This window comes from Macaca mulatta, chromosome 19 (genome assembly GCF_049350105.2).
Source record: "Macaca mulatta isolate MMU2019108-1 chromosome 19, T2T-MMU8v2.0, whole genome shotgun sequence".
Classification (NCBI taxonomy): domain Eukaryota; kingdom Metazoa; phylum Chordata; class Mammalia; order Primates; family Cercopithecidae; genus Macaca; species Macaca mulatta.
In genome coordinates this window covers 16,224,283-16,245,118 of record NC_133424.1, presented here as the reverse complement: position 1 = coordinate 16,245,118, position 20,836 = coordinate 16,224,283, and the positions used below count along the sequence as shown (strand labels likewise).

General features: G+C 47.4%; 1 protein-coding gene across 13 annotated transcripts; it reads right to left on the bottom strand.

The window, feature by feature from the left end:
• Nucleotides 1–475: 475 nt before the first annotated feature.
• Nucleotides 476–20,383, bottom strand: LOC718349 (cytochrome P450 4F3). Of its 13 annotated transcripts, none has more exons than XR_013409139.1 (13): nucleotides 20,238–20,382; nucleotides 19,575–19,773; nucleotides 17,125–17,269; nucleotides 14,118–14,171; nucleotides 13,899–14,026; nucleotides 11,632–11,753; nucleotides 10,734–11,004; nucleotides 8,797–8,863; nucleotides 8,480–8,609; nucleotides 2,217–2,350; nucleotides 2,034–2,122; nucleotides 1,794–1,912; nucleotides 476–1,384 (listed from the first exon to the last, which is right to left on the bottom strand). XR_013409139.1 is itself a non-coding variant. In XM_015123187.3 (13 exons), the coding sequence occupies exons 2-13, from the start codon at nucleotides 19,770–19,772 to the stop codon at nucleotides 1,219–1,221; spliced, it is 1,563 nt and encodes a 520-aa protein (XP_014978673.3). In that variant the 5' UTR covers nucleotide 19,773; nucleotides 20,238–20,383; the 3' UTR covers nucleotides 476–1,218. The 13 variants fall into 13 exon arrangements, 9 of the variants coding, with proteins under 9 accessions (XP_014978673.3, XP_001112302.3, XP_077834257.1 ...); XR_013409138.1 differs by lacking the exon at nucleotides 17,125–17,269 and adding an exon at nucleotides 15,334–15,478; XM_015123187.3 differs by lacking the exon at nucleotides 17,125–17,269 and adding an exon at nucleotides 15,334–15,478 and having other exon boundaries at nucleotides 1,794–1,876; nucleotides 2,058–2,122; nucleotides 20,238–20,383.
• Between the last annotated feature and the right edge of the window lie 453 nt (nucleotides 20,384–20,836).

Below are 20,836 nucleotides of genomic sequence, written 5' to 3'. Positions count from 1 at the left end.
GATGCCAAATGAACCAGATTTATTCCCACTCTGCCACTCACTGAGTGACCTTGAGCAAGAGAGTTAGCGTCCACTCCATAAAATTGGTGTGAGGATGAAAAGCACTTTTACCTGGGAGAGCTAAAATGCCACCTTCTCCCTTCTCAGTGGTCTATTTGTTAATAGGACAAAAACAATCAGTGTCTGTGGAGTTCGCAGGGCATACCTGTTCTAGAAACGTGTCTAACCACACCTGTATCTTACAGGAATATTTGTGCATCTATTGCTATAAAAATAAGATCTCTACTCCAAAAGTCATTTGATGAAGAATAACTCGATTTCTAACTGATAATGATACTTCAAGCCATTAATGTGCATGAAAAGAAATCTTACAAACTGAGACAAAACCCTTTTACATTATTTTCTAAAATTACATCTTTTAAAACATTTAAGAGTGATTTGAATACTTAACATACACATTTTGAAGAACACCAGATAATGTTTCCTAAGATGATTTAATGTCATGGAAAGATGCTCACAACATATTCCTGTGTGAATAATCCAGATGGAAAGAAGAATATATGAGCTATAATAGCATTTTTAGGTAGAATTCACATAAAAATCACCATTCCAACCATTCTAAAGTGTCCAATTCAACAGCATTTAGTGCACTCACAATGTCGTGCTACCTTCGTCACTATCTAGGTCCGGAACATTTTCACCATCCCAGGAGGAAACCCCATCCTGATTAGCAGTCGCTCCTCAGTCCCACCTCCCCACAGCTGCTGAAAGCCACCAATCTGTTATACATCTCTTCAGATTGGCCTGTTCTGGAAATTTCATATAAAAGGACCGCACACTGTGTGACCTTTTGCATCTGATGTCTTTCATTCAGTATCATGTATTCAAGGTTCATCCACAGTGTAGTAGGGATCACTGCTTCATTCCTTTTTATGGCTGTATAATATTCCATTGTATGGATGGACCACATTTTGTTTTATCCTTTCATCTGGTAATATACACCTTGGGGTTGTTTTCATCGTTTGGCCACTGTGAATAGGGCTGCCATGAACATTCATGCACAAGCGTCTTTTTGTTTGAACACCTGTCTCAATTATTTTGAGTAGGTATCTAGGATGCAATACAGGAGTGTGGAATAGGGTCATAGGGTAATTCTGTGCTTCACTTTTGATGAATCAGGGGTCATTTTAATGGGGTCAGAGTGGGTCTCTGCGGAACTCAGCTCAGGGGCTCCACCCGCAGCCAAAGTCCGCCCTCGGCGCGCAGGACCAGCTCCGGCTTCCTGCGGGGCTCGGTGTGGTCCGGCAGGACGCGGAAGCGCAGCAGCGTGAGCGCCAGGACCACCTTCATCTCAGCCATCGCGAACGCCTGCCCGATGCAATTCCTTGGGGAGAGGGATGGAAACTCTGATTGCACCCAGGAGCCCCATCCTGGCCCCCTCAAGCTGAAAACCTGGCCTGGGACACCCAACCCCGCCCAGGTCAGTTTGAGGAATAGAGAAGTGGGTATCCGTGCCTGGATCCCCATGTGGGCTTGCATATCCTGCAAGTCTAGCCCAGCTCCAGCCCCCAGCCTAGACCAAGGTGGGGTGGGAGAGGGCTCTGAGCACACCACAGACCCTTCTAGGACCAACCCAACCCTACTCTATGGACCTTTTCCCATAAACTCCAGAGGAGGTGAGGGAAAGAGAGCTGGAACTCGGACCATCTACAATGTCCCCCTTCTCCCCACTGTCATGCCCAGACCCCTGCACCCATCAACCCGTCCCCACCTCAGACACAGGCCACCCTTACCTGGGTCCTGCCGAGAAGGGAATAAAAGCCAGAGGTGACCTCTCCTTGATGTTCTCTGGGTCAAAGCGAAAGGGGTCGTAGACCTGGAAGTGAGATCAAGAAGGGTTGCTGGATGGGGTCTCCCAGTCCACGACCCTTGAAGAGAGAGAGAGTTGTGTGTGTCTTGGAGGGAGGCGATGTTGGATTCTCCTGATGAAAATCCTGCCCCCTCCTCTAGGAGCCTTGGAATGGACAAAAAACAGAGGGATGGAGGGGGCCCCACACCTCAGGGTCCGGCCACACAGCTGGGTTGTGATGGGTTCCGAGAACACTGATGTGGCAGATAACACCTGTGGGAGAGAAGGGGGCCATCAGGACAAGTACCCCTGCCTGAGGGGCTCCTCTTCCTACCCAGGAGGCTCCTCCCCCTGAGGCTGTGGGCACCTTTGGGGATGACCCGGCCGTCTGGGAGCACAATGTCTTGGGTGCAGCAGCGGGAGATGGCAGGAACTGGGGGGTGCAACCGCAGGCTCTCCTTAATGCACATGGTCAGGAAGGGCAGCTGGGCCAAGTCGTCCCTAAGGAAACACCCAGCCCCAATCCTTATCAAGGGAGCAAAGACACAACTATCAGCTTCTCTGTTTGCAAGTGAGACGTTTTCTCCCTGTAACGAAATAAACTTTTAAAAAGAATTGTTACGGCCGGGCGCGGTGGCTCACGCCTGTAATCCCAGCACTTTGGGAGGCCGAGACGGGCGGATCACGAGGTCAGGAGATCGAGACCATCCTGGCTAACACCGTGAAACCCCGTCTCTACTAAAAAATACAAAAAACTAGCCGGGCGCGGTGGCGGGCGCCTGTAGTCCCAGCTACTCGGGAGGCTGAGGCCGGAGAATGGCGTGAACCCGGGAGGCGGAGCTTGCAGTGAGCTGAGATCCGGCCACTGCACTCCAGCCTGGGCGGCAGAGCGAGACTCCGTCTCAAAAAAAAATAAATAAATAAAATAATAATAATAATAATAATAATAATAATAATAATAATTGTTACAAAGTTGCAGGAATAAAAACAGTGTGGCACTGTTGCAGAAACAAGAAAACAGACCCATGGAACAGCACAAAGAGCTCAGAAAAAGACATGAGAATAAGTGAAAACTTCACATTTGGTAAAGGGACCCCCACCCACCCCAAACAAAATCCTGGGAAATGGATAGATTTTACAGTTCTGAAAGAAACATGTGAACCAACTTAACGTCATAGAAATTAATCAAAAGTACCCTCCAAAAGTTAAAAGGCAATATTTTGCAACACAAGGCAGAAAAAAATCAATCTTAATACACATTCTTAAAAGTAAATACTTTTAAACAGTCCAAAGAAAAAGAGGAAAAATAATAAGAAAATCAGTTCCATAAAAAGAAAGCAAATAACATCAGCACATGCAAGAGATGTTCAGTTTCACTCTTATTTTTTTAAATGTCCATCAAAAGAAGAAATATGAAGATTGGTCCAGATTTAAAATTCAATAATACAATAGTACTATTGGTAAAGTTATGGGAAAGTTTGTGCCATAAAACTCAGCTAATAGTAAAGGATTTGCAATCATATTGTACGGTGGCTCACGCCTGTAATCCCAGTACTTTGGGAGACCGAGGCAGGCAGATCACCTGAGATCAGGAGTTCGAGACCAGCTTGGCCAACATGGTGAAACCTCATCTCTACAAAAAAATTACCCAGGCTTGGTGGCAGGCATCTGTAATCCCAGCTACTCGGGAGGCTGAGGCAGGAGAATTGCTTAAACCTGGGAAGTGGAGATTGCAGTGAGCTGAGATCACACTATTGCACTCCAGCCTGGGCAACAAGAGTGAAACTGTCTCAAAAAATATAATAATTGTACAGTGCAAATGGTCTTTGATTCAGCAATTGCACTTTAGAGAATTTGTCCTGCAGAGATGCTTATATATGTAAGGAATGGTCACTGTGCACACATGCTGACTGCATCACACCCAGTTTGGCAAAAGTTTGGAGACAAGCCAAATATACATCGATGGGAAAATGTTTAGATAAACAGCCACACAATGGAATACTATACAGCTACACAAAAGGAGGAAATAGGGATCACTAGTCTCATCACATACTGCAGGTGAGAAGGTAAATCAGTACAGACACTCTGGAAGGCAAATTGGAAATATCTACTATAATTGAAAATGTTTAATGTCCTCTTTAACATAGAAAAGAGCTGAATAAACTATACAGCACTCAGAAAAAAAATAGCATTAAGGCACACTGTTGAGTGGAAAAAAGTTACAAATATATACGTAAGTACCTGTAAAACAGTAAGAAGTATATGGATATATATTTACAAAAATGAATGATTCATAGGTGATGGAGAGATAGATGATTGATGGATAGATAGATAGATGATAAATAGATGATATAGATAGATACATAGATAATATGTAGATAGATAAGTAGAGATAGATAACAGAAGATAGAGACATAGTTACATAGATACAGAGATAGATAGATAGATAGATAGATAGATAGATAGATAGATAGATAACAAATCTATGGCTCTAGAGACACCTTTGGAGAATGAGAAAGGCTTAGGTGGGGTGGCAGGATTGTTAAGGAAAACCCTAGTCTTATCTGTAATGTCTCATTTGGTGCAAGAAGAACTCTTTTGTATCATTTGTTTTGTAACTTAATGCTCTTTTCCCATGTGGTGTGTATGTATACACAATGGAATCCTATTTCGCCTTTAAAAAAGAAAACTTATCTCATTTGCCACAACATGGAAGAACCTGGAGGAACTCATGCTAAGTGAAGTAAGCCAGGTGCAGAAACACAAACACACATGATCTTACTTATCTTGGCTAAATAATCTTATCTTACTTATCTTGACTAAAATAGTCAAGCTCATAGAAATAGGAATAGAATGGTGGTTACCAGACGCCAGGGCTGGGGGAGGGACAGAGAGGGTGAAAAGTTAGTCAAAGGGTGGAAGCTTCAGTTAGACAACAGGAATAAGTTTTTGAGATCTGCTGCACAGCCTCGTGCCTTTAGTAAACAAAGTATTGTATTAGTTGAAATTGCTAAGAAAGTAAACTTCAAATGTTCTCAACACAAAAATGATAAATACATAAAGTGATGGATTTGTTCATTACCTCGATTTAATAATTTCAGGTTGTGTACATACATCATATATATCATATATCATAAATATATCATATACATATATCAACGTATCTATCTATCCATCAATCATCTATCTCTCCATCATCTACCTATAAATCATTCATTTTTATAAATATATATCTATATACTTCTTGCTGTTTTACATGTACTTATGTATATACTTGTAAGTTTTTTTCACTCAACAGGGTGCCTTAATGCTATTTTTTTCTGAGTGCTGTATAGTTTATTCAGCTCATTTCTATGTTGATATATGTATACATATATCATATATATTATAACATCATATTGTGCCTCTAAACATATATAATTAAAACTTGTCGAAGACAAAGAACAAATTAAAAAAAAAACTCATTTTCCAAAATTTATATATATATATATATATATATTTTTTTTTTTTTTTTGAGACGGAGTCTCACTCTGTCGCCGGGCTGGAGTGCAGTGGCCGGATCTCAGCTCACTGCAAGCTCCGCCTCCCGGGTTTATGCCATTCTCCTGCCTCAGCCTCCGGGAGTAGCTGGGACTACAGGCGCCCGCCACCACGCCCGGCTAGTTTTTTGTATTTTTTTAGTAGAGGCGGGGTTTCACTGTGTTAGTCAGGATGGTCTCGAACTCCTGACCTCATGATCCGCCCGTCTCGGCCTCCCAAAGTGCTGGGATTACAGGCGTGAGCCACCGCGCCCGGCCTAATATTTTGAGAAAAGTAAAAGATCTCAGAGATAATATGCAGACCTGTGTCTATTTTGTGGACTTTCACTTACAAAGAAAAGCATAGTACGTGTTCATATAAATAAAAGTCACAGTGTGAGTTCATATAAATGTTGGCATTGGGATAGCCATTTTCTAGAAGAATACACAGAAAACTGTTGACTGTAGTCACTGCTAAGGTGGAGTTTAAAAAGGAACTTCATTTTTATCATAAAGTCTTTTGACCATTTTTTTTAACTACACATATAATTTTGCTTGAAATCTTGGTTTTATACTAAAGGACTTGGGTCTGGGCAAAGATTTTCTATGTAAGACCTCAAAAGCACAGGCAATAGAGAAATGAGATTATATCAAAAGAAAAACGTTCTGCACAGCAAAGGAAACAATCCACAAAGTGAAGAATCAACCCACAGAATGGCAGAAAATACAAATTACCCATCTGGCAAGCGATTAATAACCAGAATATATAAGCAGCTCAAACAACTCAATTGGAAAAGTAACCAAATCATCTGATTTTAAAACGGACAAAAGATCTGAATAGACATTTCTTAAAAGAAGACATACAAATGGCCAATAGGTAGATGGAAAAATGCTCAATGTCACTAATCTTCAGAGAAATGCAAATCAAAACCACAATGAGATATCGTCTCATCCCAGTTAAAATGGCTTTTATCAAAAACACAGGCAACGATAGATGCTGGTGAGGACATGGAGAAAGGGGAGCTCTCACACACTGTGGGTGGGAATATAAATTAGTGCAACCACTGCAGAGAACAGCACAGAGGTTCCTTAAGAAACTAAAACTAGAACTACCGTATAACCTAGAAAATCCACTACTGAAAAGAAAGACAAGAAATTTCTATCCCAAAGAAAGAAAATGAATCTGTTGAAGAGATATCTGTACTTCCGTGTTTATTGCAGCACTATTCACAACAGCCAAAATATGGATTCAACCTAAGTGTCTACCAATAGATGAATGGATAAAGAAAATGTAGTGTGTATACACAATGGAATACTATTCAGTCATTTAAAAAACTGAAATGTTGTCATCTGTGGCAACATGGATGGAACTGGAGGTCACTGTGGTAAGTAAATAAGCCAAAAACAGAAAGACAGATATCGCATGTTCTCACTCATATGTGGGAGCTGAAAAAGTGGATCTCATGAAAAAAGAAGATAGGTTGGCAGAGGGGAGGGAAGGATGAGAAAAAGTTGATTAATGGGTACAAATATGAGGTTTGATAGGAGAAATGAAACCTAGCACTCGAGAGATCACTGGGCTCACTATAGTTTACAATATGTTCTCCACATTCTGAAATAGTTTGCTTGTGTTAGTTACGTTTCTAGCATAAAGAAAAGATAAACATTTCAAGCGATGGATATCCCAAGAACACTGACTTGATCTTTATCAATTATATGCATATGTTAGATTATCACATGTATTTCAAAACTATGTACATCTATTATGCATCAATAAAAATGTGTTTTAAAAAATAAAATTGCAAAAATATTCTTTATTTTAAAAGCATAAAAATGTTTATTTCCCTCCCAGGACTGCTGTGCTGGGCAAAGGCGTGGACAGGAGGACACTGAATCCAAGACACCCATTCATTCCAAAACTTCCTCTCCTTCCTCCAGCCCCTGGCCTGGCTCAGGCCTTAGAATGTCCCCACTGTGCCCTCGTTCTATAGCTGGTCCTCTCCAGTCCACCCTCCACACTAGCCCTAGAAAGATCTTCCTGGTACCTAGATGTGACCTGTCCCTCCCCTGCTCAAACACTTCTCATGGCTCCCTATTGCCCTTGGCTAAAACTGAAGCCATTAACATTTTCCCAGAGGCTTCCACAACCAGCCCCTGCTACCATCTCCAGTTTTATCATCTCACCACAACCCACAACTCAGTCTTTTCCTCTCTCTCCCCTTCTCCTCCTTTCTGTCCTGACCCTGCTCTGCTGTCTCTCTCTCTCTCTCTCTCTCTCTCTCTCTCTCTCTCTCTCTCTCTCTCTCCCCCTCTCTCTCTCCTCTCTCTCTCTTCCTCCCTCAAAGACCCCAGGTGGTCTTCTTGACCTAGGGCACTGCTCCCCAACTGTACCCAATTATCGACTGATCATTATTCAGGCTCTCAACTGAGACACTTTCTATATCCCCCTAGTCCTGCTTCTCTTACTCTAAACCCCATCCCTGCCCACGTGGGCTGGGAGAGTCCTGCCCAGGGACAGTTCCCCCACCAGGCTGGGAGCACCTGGAAAACAGATCCCTGGGCTGGATCCTTCCCAGGTCTCCAGAGCACAGAAAGATGCTGTGCACAGATGTGGGGGTGGGAATGCAGTGTGGGAGCGTTTGCTGAATGAGGACGGGATGGATGAACGATGCAGGTGTTCTGGACTAGAATGGATGACTTTTACCCCCAGGTCTCCCTTATAAATCCCTGGACTGGACAGAAGGGTAGGAATTAGGGAACAGAAGAGCAAACATTCAACAAGTGAAGATGTTTGAAAAAAAATGATATTTCTGGGAGAAAAGGAAGAGAGTGGAGGGGAAGTTCATTTGCTGAACATGTGCTAAGTGGCGTTATCTGTCCTCACATATCATCACCAATTCTCTCAGAAGCCCAGGTCTTTCTGTAACCTAACGGCCTGTAACCTTTCCCCAGACAGTCAGGCTGGGTATTAAGTCCTGCCTGTGGTCCTCTGCTCCTATTCCCACTAAGCAACAGTGGAAGAATCAACAAAAACAACCCCTCCTCCCCTTCCCACCTGGGGAACAGAGTCAATGAGAGAGGCTCAGGAACAGCCACCAGCACCTGCACTCACCATTCAATCTCTTTAGGCTCACGGTCCTTCAGAAGCTCTTGCACCTCCTGCCGGCAGCGCTCCTGGTATTCCGGGTGCTTTGCAAGGTGGTACAGGACCCAGGAGAGACCACTGGCCGTGGTGTCATGGCCTGGGAGGCAGCAAGGCAGGCTTGGGTCTCTGGGCTGCTTGAGCACCCAAGGGTGGACAGCAACCGTGCATTTTGGGCCTCATGGAAGATGGGGAAAGGGGGATGGGAAGTGCGAGGGATCCACCCACCCTGTTCCTGGAATGAAGAGATCCAAGTCCCCACTCTAGCCCCACACTGGGGCCCTCACCCTCAAACATAAAGGTGTCAGCTTCTGCTCTTATGTCCTCATCAGACAACTTCTTCCCATCTTCATCCTGGAGAGAAGGCAATAATTTCCCAACCCCCACTCCCATAAAAAGCCACACTACCTCTGAGGGCTCTTGAGTCTAATCTGAGACAAGCTCTGAAGATTCATCCTCCTTCCAGAAACCCAAGCCCATCTTGCACTCCTAGACCCCTACTGGTCACCATGGCCAGAGCCCCAACCCCATGGACTTCCTCCCGGCTTCCTTGCCTTTCCTTTGGTCCCTAGTGGGAAGACTCAATGACCCATGGATGCTTTCATGTTTCTGCATGATGAAAACTTTCCGAGAAAAAGTTGCTGGCAACCTGGGTTACAGGATAATTAAATGGCAATTTGCTTTGGAAATTAGAGATTAAGTATTGCTTCAAAGATATTTGCCCACATTCTACAGTGGTAAATGAATCTTACCTCCCTGGAGATATTTGAGTTGTAAGTCTATGGAATATGGCATCCAGAACAAAGCACATAATCTCTCACAAAGCTGGTGCCCTCTCTCTTTCTTCCTCTCGCTCTCTCTCTCTTTCTCTCTCTCTCGCACGCTCTCTCCCTCTCTCTCTCTGTAGAAAATGTGCTGGAACTCATAATGTAGGGTGCCTCTCCTAGGGTACAAACTGTGCTGCACATACAGGTGAAAACATTGCATTGCCCTTGGAGGACTTTGACTTGGGGGTGGAAAGTCAGTGCCACGATCCTACTCTGGCTGATAGTATTGCCGTGAGCAAGACATGGGCTGCTCTGATTTAGAGGTTTAATGCATCTGTCGTAATAGAAATACACATAGACAAAGACATAGACACACAGACATAGACACAGACACACATAGATAAAGTCATAGACTTAGACCCAAACACAGACACACAAATCCACATAAACATAGACATAAACAAAGACATAGATATAGAAACACCCACAGACACAAACACTCGTAGACATAAACATGGACAGATAAAAACAGACACAGGCACACAGGCACAGTCAAAGACAAAAATATGGCCAGGCGCGGTGGCTCACACCTGTAATCCCAGCACTTAGGGAGGCCAAGACGGGCAGATCACAACGTCAAGAGTTCAAGACTAAAAATAGTGAAACTCCCTCTCAACTAAAAATACAAAAAAATTAGCCTGGCGTGGTGGTGGGTGCCTCTAATCCCAGCTACTGGGGGAGGCTGAGGCAGGAGAATCGTTTGAACCCAGGAGGCAGAGGTTGCAGTGAGCCGAAATTGCGCCATTGAGCTGCAGCCTGGGTGATAGAGTGAGACTCCGTCAAAAACAGGAAAAGAGAAAAGAAGGAAGGAAGGAAGGAAGGGAGGGAGGGAGGGAGGGAAGGAGGAAGGAAGGAAGGAAGGAAGGAAGGAAGGAAGGAAGGAAGGAAGGAAGGAAGGAAGGAAGGAAGGAAGGAGAAGGAAGGAAGCAAAGAAAGGAAGGGAAGAAAGAAAGAAAGGTAAAAACATAGACAAAGACAAAGACACAGATACAGACAAAGACATACAGATATGGCCAATGACAAAGACAAACACATACAATCACAATCATAGACAAAGACACAAACTCAAACAGAGACAAAGATATAGAAAGATATAGGCAAAAACATAAACATAGACCCAGACATAGACATAGATGTATAGATTGAAATGTGGCCAATTAACTCATTAGCTTGTAAATAGAGCAAACTCCCAGACTTGTCAGTTTCAAACCTAGCAGCTCCCTGCTACGTGCACTCCACAGAGTCATCTCCAAAACCTATCTCTGACCTGTCCCTCCCTTCCTCAATCACCTTCCATGGCTCCCCAGTGCCCTCTGGATCAAGTTCAAATTCTTTCATCTGACATTTCACATGAAACTCCCTTCTGCTTCTTGAATTCAGATCCCAGAGAAGCCCACCTTGCTCAGCAGGAGCACATCAATGAAGTCCAAAGTCTTGGATTTGGCCTTGGCTTGGAGGAAGTCCTCAACACCCTGGCTAGGGAGGGTGCGGCGCCGCTCCTGGATGACGGCATCTGTGAAGTCGTGCACCAGGTGGCAGGCCCTGCGGAAACGCTGCCCATCATGGGTGAGATAATACAGGAAGTCTATGTACAGGAAGAACTGCTGGTGTCTTTTTGCCACAAGGGCACTGAGCTCCAAGATGGCGGCAATATATTCACTGGGCTTCCTGCAGGATAAGGGCAGAAAGGGAGGAAACAATTTAATACACCTGAAGCCCCAGGAGCACCTCCCACCAGTAGCCAGGAGCTACCTCCTATCAGTAAACGGAGTATCCAGGAACAGATGACCCCACAGATACAGGGTGGGGATCAGCACGAAATCAACTCTCCAGGCTCTCTTATCTCTCCCTGCATCCTATCTCTGTGAGATGCCTCCATGCCGCTAGGCACCCGGAGGATAGTTTGCACATTATGCTCCTATTCTCTCTCTCCCTCCCAGTATGCAGTCTTGCCCCTTCTCCTTCCTGAAGCTGTTCACAAAGCTAGGACTTTATGCTCCTCCAACTAGTGCATGGTCCAGCTTCCACCCTAGCTTCTTTGCATCAGTGTTAACTCCATTTAGTGCTACATTACAGTCAGTCCCTGACAGAGACCCGCTCTGACCACACCCACCAGTTCGAACCCTTTTAATGAGTCCCTAGAAACCTCAAGATAAAATTCACACCAGTCCTTCAATGATCAGGTATAACAAAACTCCAGGAAGGTTTGTCTGATTTCCCCACTCAGTCCTCCCTCCCCCACCTACCCACCTTGGGTCCACGGCCCAAGATCCCAGACCCTGGGCAAGAACTTACTCCTGACAATGGCTGTCAAAGCTGAAGACACATTTCTGCAGACTGTCCAAGGTCATGAGGCTGATGTGCTCAAACATGTCCAGACGGGCACTGCCCTCTGAGGCCAGGAGCTGCCACTTGGCCTAGCCAGAGAAGGGGATGGAGCTGGGGCAGGCTCCTTGCTCCCTTGAGCACCTCTCCAACCCCAACCGTCAAGATGCACTCCCCAGAATAAGCCTCTTCATCTTCTCCCCTGGGACCCCTCCCCAGAGAGGACCAGGTTATGCTGCAAGCAAAAGCTGTTACTATTAAGAGATGAAGACCCAAGATTGGGAGTTAGGAGACCTAGGTTCAAGTTCCAGCTCTGGCTCCTGTGCTCTGTGTGCCATTAGTCAATTCACTACCCTACCCTATATCACACCTGTCAAATCTTCAGGAACAGTTAAGATGATGTGCTTTGGAGCCATATAATCCACGTTAGAAACTGGTCCACCACGCCAAGCTCACTCATTAGCTGGGTGAACTTGGGTTAGCTCCCTAATCTCTCAGACCTGCAGTTTCATCATCTGCCATGGGGCAGAAATACATCATCTCTCCTTCACAGAGTTCTTAAAATCAAATTAGACAATATGTACTCGTGTCATGGAATGGGCACATGGCATTGTTTCTGGCATATGGTGAGTGTTTAATAAATGTTGGGTTTCCTCATCTGCATTGTTATAAATTGATTACCAAAACATACCTATGTCTGCAGAGGTAGTCCTCCATGAGTCCTGAGCACCCTTTCTGGGCATGTCACAAATGCAAGACACTGATATTCTTAACTTGAAAATTTTCTCAGAGTTGTGTTTGCAGAAAATAACTTTGAGGATAAGGGACACCCCCTGGATATGCTGCTTCTGCTTGCTATAAAAACAGATTCCTAAGCCTAATGCCCCTTCCCTGTAATGCAATATATGATGTCAGCCGGCATTTATAGAAGCCCACCTGTGGCCGGGCGCGGTGGCTCAAGCCTGTAATCCCAGCACTTTGGGAGGCCGAGACGGGCGGATCACGAGGTCAGGAGATCGAGACCATCCTGGCTAACACAGTGAAACCCCGTTTCTACTAAAAAATACAAAAAACTAGCCGGGCGAGGTGGCGGGCGCCTGTAGTCCCAGCTACTCGGGAGGCTGAGGCAGGAGAATGGTGCAAACCCGGGAGGCGGAGCTTGCAGTGAGCTGAGATCCAGCCACTGCACTCCAGCCTGGGCGACGGAGCCAGACTCCGTCTCAAAAAAAAAAAAAAAAAAAAAAGAAGCCCACCTGTGTCAGCCCATGGGATTTGAGAGGCTTGGAGAAGAAATGCAATCTAACAAGAAACACATACTCCTCTCTGTTTCATGAATAGTAAAACTATCCTTTGTCTCTGACCCAGGAGCTTCTTGTTCTTCCAGAAGAATTTATGAAACAGCAACTAGCTTAACGTCAATTTTAAAGTTAAAAAAAATCTAAACACTTCACAAAATTTTTGCTCCAATCCTTCCCTTCTCCTCATATCCACACCCTTCGCAATGTGGTTTTTCAGCAACTCCCAATAATAGACAGAGCCTATTTTACCCCCCGCCATTGATTCTGTGTTGGACTAATGGCTTTTGATGTCAAAATACAATGTGGTAAAAATGATGAGGTGATAACGAATGAAGTTAAACCTCATCTTACTCCCTGGAACCCTGTCTGCATTGTAAACCATGGGGTGCCTTCTGGAGGGAGAGAATCAGATGGAAGGAACATCCAGGGGTCCCAGCTGAAGCCAGCCAAAACCCAAACATGTGAGAGAACTCGGCCAACACCTGCAAGGCTGCCTACATGACCCCAGGCTGCTCTCGTATCATGAGTGATCCCTTCCATCCACATCCAGAAGAACCCACCAGCTGTCCCACAGACTTATCAGCGTTCATAAACCTTTACTGCTTTAAACCAATGAGCTTTCAGGTTGTTTCTTCTCAGCAATAGCTACTATGTAATTGTCGTCATGCCCCTCTTGAGTTTACAGGGCTTGGGTGACGGAAACATAGAAACAGACACCTCTGGGCACCTACTATGCACCAGGGACATGACTCCATTACATCACCTTGACTATCTTTTAAGTAGGGATGATTAGCCCCATTTTACAGATGAGGAAACCAAAGCTCAGAGAGGAAGAGCAATGACCCAATGGCACAAGCAGAGCCAAAATTCCATACCAGATCTGTCTTTGATCCCCCCAGCCAAAGGCTGCAGCTGGGACCTTGGCTTCAAATAACTCACATGCATGATGTTCACACTCTCATTGAAAATCTTCATATAGGGCTTCAGGATGTTGAAGTGGAAGGCGGGTGTCAGCATCCGACGGTGGCGGCTCCACTTGTCACCAGCACTCAGCAGGAGCCCATCCCCTAATAGGGCAGCCAAGGGCCATGGGCAAGGGTGTCTCCCTCCCCTGGCCCTCCAGGTTGTTCCCAGCCCTGTTCACCTGCAGATACTCACCCAGCCAGGGCTTCAGGAAGCTGTAGAAGAGCTTGTCCTTTGGTACAATGGCGGCTGACATAAATGAGGACAATCAGGGGCCATGGAGGCAGGTGAAGGAGGAACTTTGGGGGTGGGGGGAGGCTCCCAGCAAGAGGTTTGCATTTCTCCCCTCCAAGCCCCACGTAGCAGGAAGGGGACCAGGCAGAGGAAGAAGGGAGGATGGGGGAGGGGAGGGAAGACCAGACCAGGCTACGGCAGCACAGTACAGCAATGACACTGCCTAACCTGGCACGGAGAAGCTATGTCGGGCCTCCAGCATGCCTTGACACGCCTCCTACATGACCCAACATTTTCCTCAACCCCTGAGCACAGCTCGGCACTCTACAGAATGCCTTCACGAGGACCTAGGACACCCTGTCTGCCCCAGCACTCTCTGACATCTCCTGGCATGGCATCTTCTGACATGGACCTGGACATGAGACATGACCCTGACATGTGTTCACATGTCCTGACATGGCCACAAAATACATGACAATTCCTAACATGAGACAGTATGCTCTAACATGGACATGAGATGGTCTAACATGACCTTAAACGCGTGTTCCACATACAGGCTCCGGGTTGAATATAAATATGGTATCTTTAACGTCCCAGACATAGCCCACATGTGATCCAGACTGTTCCTTAGGCATGACCCAAACATACTATAACACAGCCTCAGACAAGACTCAAATAATGTCTCAGACAGCTCACGTAGGGACTCTGGGTCCCAGACCTCACACAAGCCCCAAACATGGCCCAGATGTGACCAGCAGGAGGAAACGGCAATGTCAAACAGCACCTGAGACAAGAACCAAACAGGCCCTCACATTGCCCCACATGTCCTTGGCCACAGATGAGCCCCACACATGACCAGCTCTACATGGCCCCAGTTGGAATGATACACCAGATGTAAGCAGGTATAACACATTTCAGGTGTAACCAGGACCCACGTGTAAATATACACGTGACAAGACATAGCCGTACAGCAGACCTGACCATATAACAGCCATCATACAGACATGTCCCAGACATGAGCAAACAGGAACAGAGGTCAGACAGGTGGAAGTCCAGGGGAGAGGGAGGCAGTGGCATCTCCACCACAGCTCCTCCTGTCTGCACGTGGGCACGCAATCCACTGGAGGCAGCACAGAGACCCCAACTGTGGGCAAGGCGTGGCCAGTGCAGTGTCTACCTGGAGCAAAGAGCACAGGCTTGATGTAGGTGGGGTGGAAGATGCGGACGATTGCGTGCCAGGGCCCCACCCACCAGCAGCACACATCACCAAAGGTGCACACCAGGCTTTGTATGTATAGGAGACCTTCCTCCGAGCTGTGAATCTGGAGAGAAAGACACAGAACCCAATTCAAGCTCTCCTAGGCTGTGAGAGAGAAGGATCTGAAGAGAGGAGTTCGAGGCCCTCACCCTGAGGATTTCAAGCAGCATCTCATCCTCCTCTCAGTGCTGAGCCCCGCCCCGGGCTTCCTCCTCACATCCTCCACACAGGACTCTCCAGTCCTTCAGTTACACAGACAGAAAAAGTATTTCCCCATGTGGATCCACACACCATGTTCCCTGGGCTGGGCTTTCATTTCATCCCATTTTCCAGATGAAGAGACTGAGGCTCTAAATGATAAAGTCACTTGCCCGTAGTCCCAGACCATGGCAAGCCTGAGGCCTGAGACTGGGTCTATCTGCACCCATGGTCTGAGTCCTTAACCATCAAACTTCTTTGTGCCCCCAAAACAGTAGCTCTGGAAGACCCAGGCCTGCCAAGACTGGGCAATCGGAGACACAGGGTTTGGGTGAAAAATTGGTCCTGTGATCCAGGCCAGGAGAAGTAAATCATGGGCCTTTTCTGGGAACTCTGGGGGAAATGTGGGCTTTCCCGTGAGAATTGAGCTTCTGGGACTTATTGTTGATGTCATGAGGGAAAGGCTGTCTTGAAAGGAAAAGTGGCGTGGAGAAAGCTAAAGCCAAGAGAGGAAGGCAGATTCCCAATGACGTTGTTTGAGACCTGGATCCAGCCATGCCTAAAGGCCATCCTCGCTGGACTTTAAAATCAATAGATTCTCTTTCTTTGCTTAGACCACACCAGGTTGGGTTTCCACCACTCACAACTGAAAGAGACCTCAATAACCAGAGACAGCAGCTGAGAAACAGCCCAGAGTCACTCAGCATTTTGAGGCCAGAGTCATCGTCTGTAGGATGCTGCCTGTTCCCCTGCTCAGCCTGGCCTGTCCAAGATGGGAAGCACAGGGGTCAAGGAGATGGCCCCAAGTTGGGGTGGAGTCTCCTTTTGGAGATTCCCAGGGCCTGCAGCAGGAGAGCAATGAATTTAGGGCAGACAAACTACAGGATGGGGTAGAAGGACTTGACCCACACCAGAGGTGGACGTCATGGAAATAACAGTCCAGATCCTCCACCAATCACAAGTCCTCCTCATTGTTCTAGGCTTTGCGACAGGCAAGGTGATGCTAGACCTGGCAAGGGGCCTTGAATACTAACGATGCCCAATTGCATCACCCTGCGCTCTCCTTTCAAACATTCCTACTCATTGTTCCAGACATGGCTCCAGTAACTCTTCCCCCAGGAAGGCTTCCAGCCTGCCCCAGCAGACAACTTGCTCTTCTCTGGGCTATCATCCATCTCCCTCTGGCCCTTTCTTGACCCCATGAAGTTGGGGATGTCTCCATCCACATCCACCTCCTTAAACTTGGGGGTTCCTCCAGGACAGGGCCTTGGGTTGAAGTCTCTTGGGGCCTCAGGGCAGCCCAGAACACCAGGACAGGGTGTCAGAGGGCAATGGAGAGAGGAGATGCTGAGATGGGAATTGGTGAATACATGAAAGAAAGATGAAGATGGCTGAGAGAGAAGGAAAGGAGAGGCCAGAGTACTGCAGGGGTCAAACGGGAGCTTGGGGACAGAGGGACTCGCAGGCCTGAAATGCACCGCAGCACCCACCACCAAGTGTTCCAGGTGGTACCTGAGGCGTTGATGACAGACCGGATGAGGTTGGGGTGGCAAAAACGGATGACGGGGATGATGGGGCCCATCCAGACCTTAAAGCCCTGGGGGTAGGTGGCCACCAGCTGAGTCAGGACCCTCATGCCCTGCTCCGTGGGGGTGACCTGCAAACAAGGCAGGGGCCATCACCTCCTGTAATGGTTAATTCTAGGTGTCCTCTTGACTGGGCTAAAGGATGCCCAGATAGCTGATCATCTGTCTGTAAGGATGTTTCCAGAAGAGACTGGCATTCGATTTGGTTAAACTGAAGAAGGAAGAACCACCCTCCCCAGTATGGGCAGAACTCATTCAATCTTTTGAGAGCCCAGGTAGCACAAATAAGCAGAGGAAAGGCTAATTGGCTCTGTTCTGGGACTGGCACATCCATCTTCTCCTGCCCTTGGCCATCAGAACTCCACCTTCTCAGGCCTTTGGACTCTGAGTTACACTGCTAGTGTCTATTTCTCCAGCCTGCGGACAGCAGATCATGAAGCATCTCAGCCTCCATAATCCTGTGAGCCAATTCCCGTAATAAACTTCCTCTTATATATATCTATCTACCTATCTATCATCTATATACCTATCTACCTATCTGTCTACCTATCCATCTATTTACCTACATATCTATCTATCTATCTATCTATCTATCTATCTATCTATCTATCTATCTATCTATTCTATATACCTATGTTTCTATGTATCTATCCATCTATCTAATCCATCCATTTATCTTATCTATCTATCTATCTATCCATTCATCCATCCTATCTGTGCACCCATTTATCCATCTAGCCTATTATCTACCTACCTACCTACCTACCTATCTATTCATCTATCTATGTATCTAATCTATTCATCCTATCTAACCTTTCTATCTATATATCTATCTGCCCATCAATCCATCCATCCATCCATCTTATCTGTACATTCATCCACTTATCCATTTATACTATTATCTATCAATCATCTGGCTATCTATCCATTTATCTAATCTATCCACCCTACATATCTAATCTAGATATCTATCCACCTAATCTATCCATCCGATCTACTATTCTATGTATGTATTATCCATCCATCCATCCATCCATCCAATCCATACATCCATCTGTCCATCCATCCATCTATCCTGTTATCTATGTATGTATGTATGTATGTATGTATGTATGTATGTATGTATGTATCTATCTATCTATCTATCTATCTATCTACTCACCCACCTACTTATCCAGCCAGCCAGCCATCTATTCACCCTATCTGTACATCCATCCATCCATCTATCCTATTACCTATCTATCTGTCTACATTCCTCCTGCTCTCTCTCTCGGGGCCACCTCCAAGTCCCAAGAGCGCATCCCAAGGCAGAAGGAAAAGACACACCGTCCACTCACAGAGGTCTGCTTAGCTTGAGAGGAAAGATTTTCTTGTTCTGGGAGTCATTTCAGCCCAGAGGCGGCCACATGGGGAGGTCCTCACAGGAGAGATTTGTGGGGAGCAGTATGGCCTCAACACATGTCCCTAAGACTGGTCCTCACATCCCTTCATGCCCTGACTGGTTCCTCTGCCAGCCACACAGGTTCCAGTTCCTCCCATGGAGAATGTTCTGCACACAGGGGACCCTCCCTTCTCAGCAGCCACTAGGGGAGCAGAGGTGACTCTGACCGTCCATCAGGACAGTGTCTCCCACCTGGGAGCAGCTTCTGCACCAGGCTCTGTGCTAATGCGTCCTGTGCACCCTCCCACTTCACCTGTGGACACACCCATCAATCCTGCCATTTGCAATGAGCAGATTGAGACCACGTTCCCCAAAGGGCAGAGCAGGTCTAAGTCAGAGGGCAAGGTCTGGGGGAGGAGAAAGGTCAGGGAAGGCTTCTGAAAGGGGAAGTGAGTGACCAACTTTTATGTGGGTTTGGCAACAGGACCTCATTGGGACATCTTACTGGGGAGGAACAAGATAAGAGGAAGGTGCCTCCGGATGTGGTGGAGGTGAGAGACAGCCCACACCTCTCCTCGGGCCCACCTGTACCCTCATAACAGGAAATAGGCGAGGCAGGGAGAGGACCCTGGACAGTGGGTGCAGGAGGCCTCGAGTCCAGCCACGGAGAATGTGGGAATGCCAGGGACTCGCCTCTCTGTGCAGCCAACCCTCTGCCCAGAAGCCCCGCAGTGGCCTCTCTCCGCTAATGTGGGAAGACAGGCAGGAAAAGGACTCGATGCAGGCCAGGAGTGGGAGGACGAGGAGGTGAGAAGGGCTTGGGTTGGCACAGCACAGAAATGAGTGAATAAGCAGAGGAATGAGTAAGACGCCTCCCCTGCTTCTCTGCTACCCCAGACCCCAGCCCACCCCTTTACCCGCACTCCCTGAACCTCAGACCCCTCAGGAAGTCCATTCACTCTGAGACTCCAGACCCATCCTGCTGCCACACTCACCAGGCCCAGGTGACCCCAGAACCAGTTCCGTTTCGGGGGTTGCGGAAAACACCGGAGGCGGCGGCAGTTGTCATAGAAGGTGTAGGTCCAGGCCAGGACACGGGCCAGGAGCCAGGAGACCCCGATCAGCAGCAGGAGCAGCCACGGGGATACTGCCACCGGCCCGAGGCCCAGCGAGGACAGGCTCAGCTGTGGCATTCTGCAGGGCAGATGGGATGGTAGGTGAGGCCCTGAGGCCCAGGGAAGGGCCCAGGGAGCTCCAGGGACAGTGGAGAGAGGCAGGGATGGGCAGTGCTGGAGGTAGAACAGGGAGGGTAAACACGGATGGATAAACAGGGGCTGAGAGGTAAAGTCCACAAAGGCCCAGCCAAAACCAGCAGCCAAGTGACCTCCAGTTACCTGGTAAGCACTTAGATTGGGAAAGAGAGAGAGAGACTGATTAAAGTCCAGAAAGACCCAGCCTGAATCACTGGGAGGTTGCCAGGGGCTTGGTTTCAGTTAGGAACCCACCCATCCTCCAGCCCAGCACCCAGGAGCTGCCTGGGCCTTGGGCAGCCATGGAGAATGTGGGAAGGCCAGGGGCTCGCACACCCAACCCCTTGCCCAGTGCCCCTCTCCATCACAGGCTAGGATGCCCCAGGCCCGCCACCCCCACCCTGGCACCTTCTGTCAGGAGCAGCTTGTCCCACACAACTTCCTCTCCCCTTCTTCTGAGAGGTTTTTGCCCCTGGCCCCTGATGTAGGGAGGGTTGTGGGAGGCTGGGTTGGGCTGAGCTGGCCCAGCCAATCCCCACAGCCTGGGTGCTTCTCCTGTGTCTGGGCAGCCGGCCAAAACCTGGGTGTGGGGGACCAGCTGGATGCAGAAGAACCAGCTCGGGTGACACAGCAAGGGCACTGGATCCTCAGGTCTCAGCACCTCCCACATAAGGTGAAGAGTAAGCTGAGAGGGGTCAGATAGAGTTTCTACTGTGTGACACCTGCTCTTGAAGAGTGGCTACTGAGTGTGTGGCAGATAAAAGCATGAACTTGAGAGTTCAGGTGTCAAGTGAGCCAGGCCAAGCCAAGCCTTGTTCCAGATCATCTCCTGCGCTCCTCTCTAAGACTGGGCCAGCAGGACACCATGCACCACTTCTGGATGCTGAATCAGGCAACTTGGAAGAGATAAGCCTCTATCCCCCCTGCTGCTGGATAGAGTTCAAGTCCTGCCTCCAGGCAGCCCAGGGCCCTGTTGGAGACCTGACTGCTAGGAGCAGGAACAAACA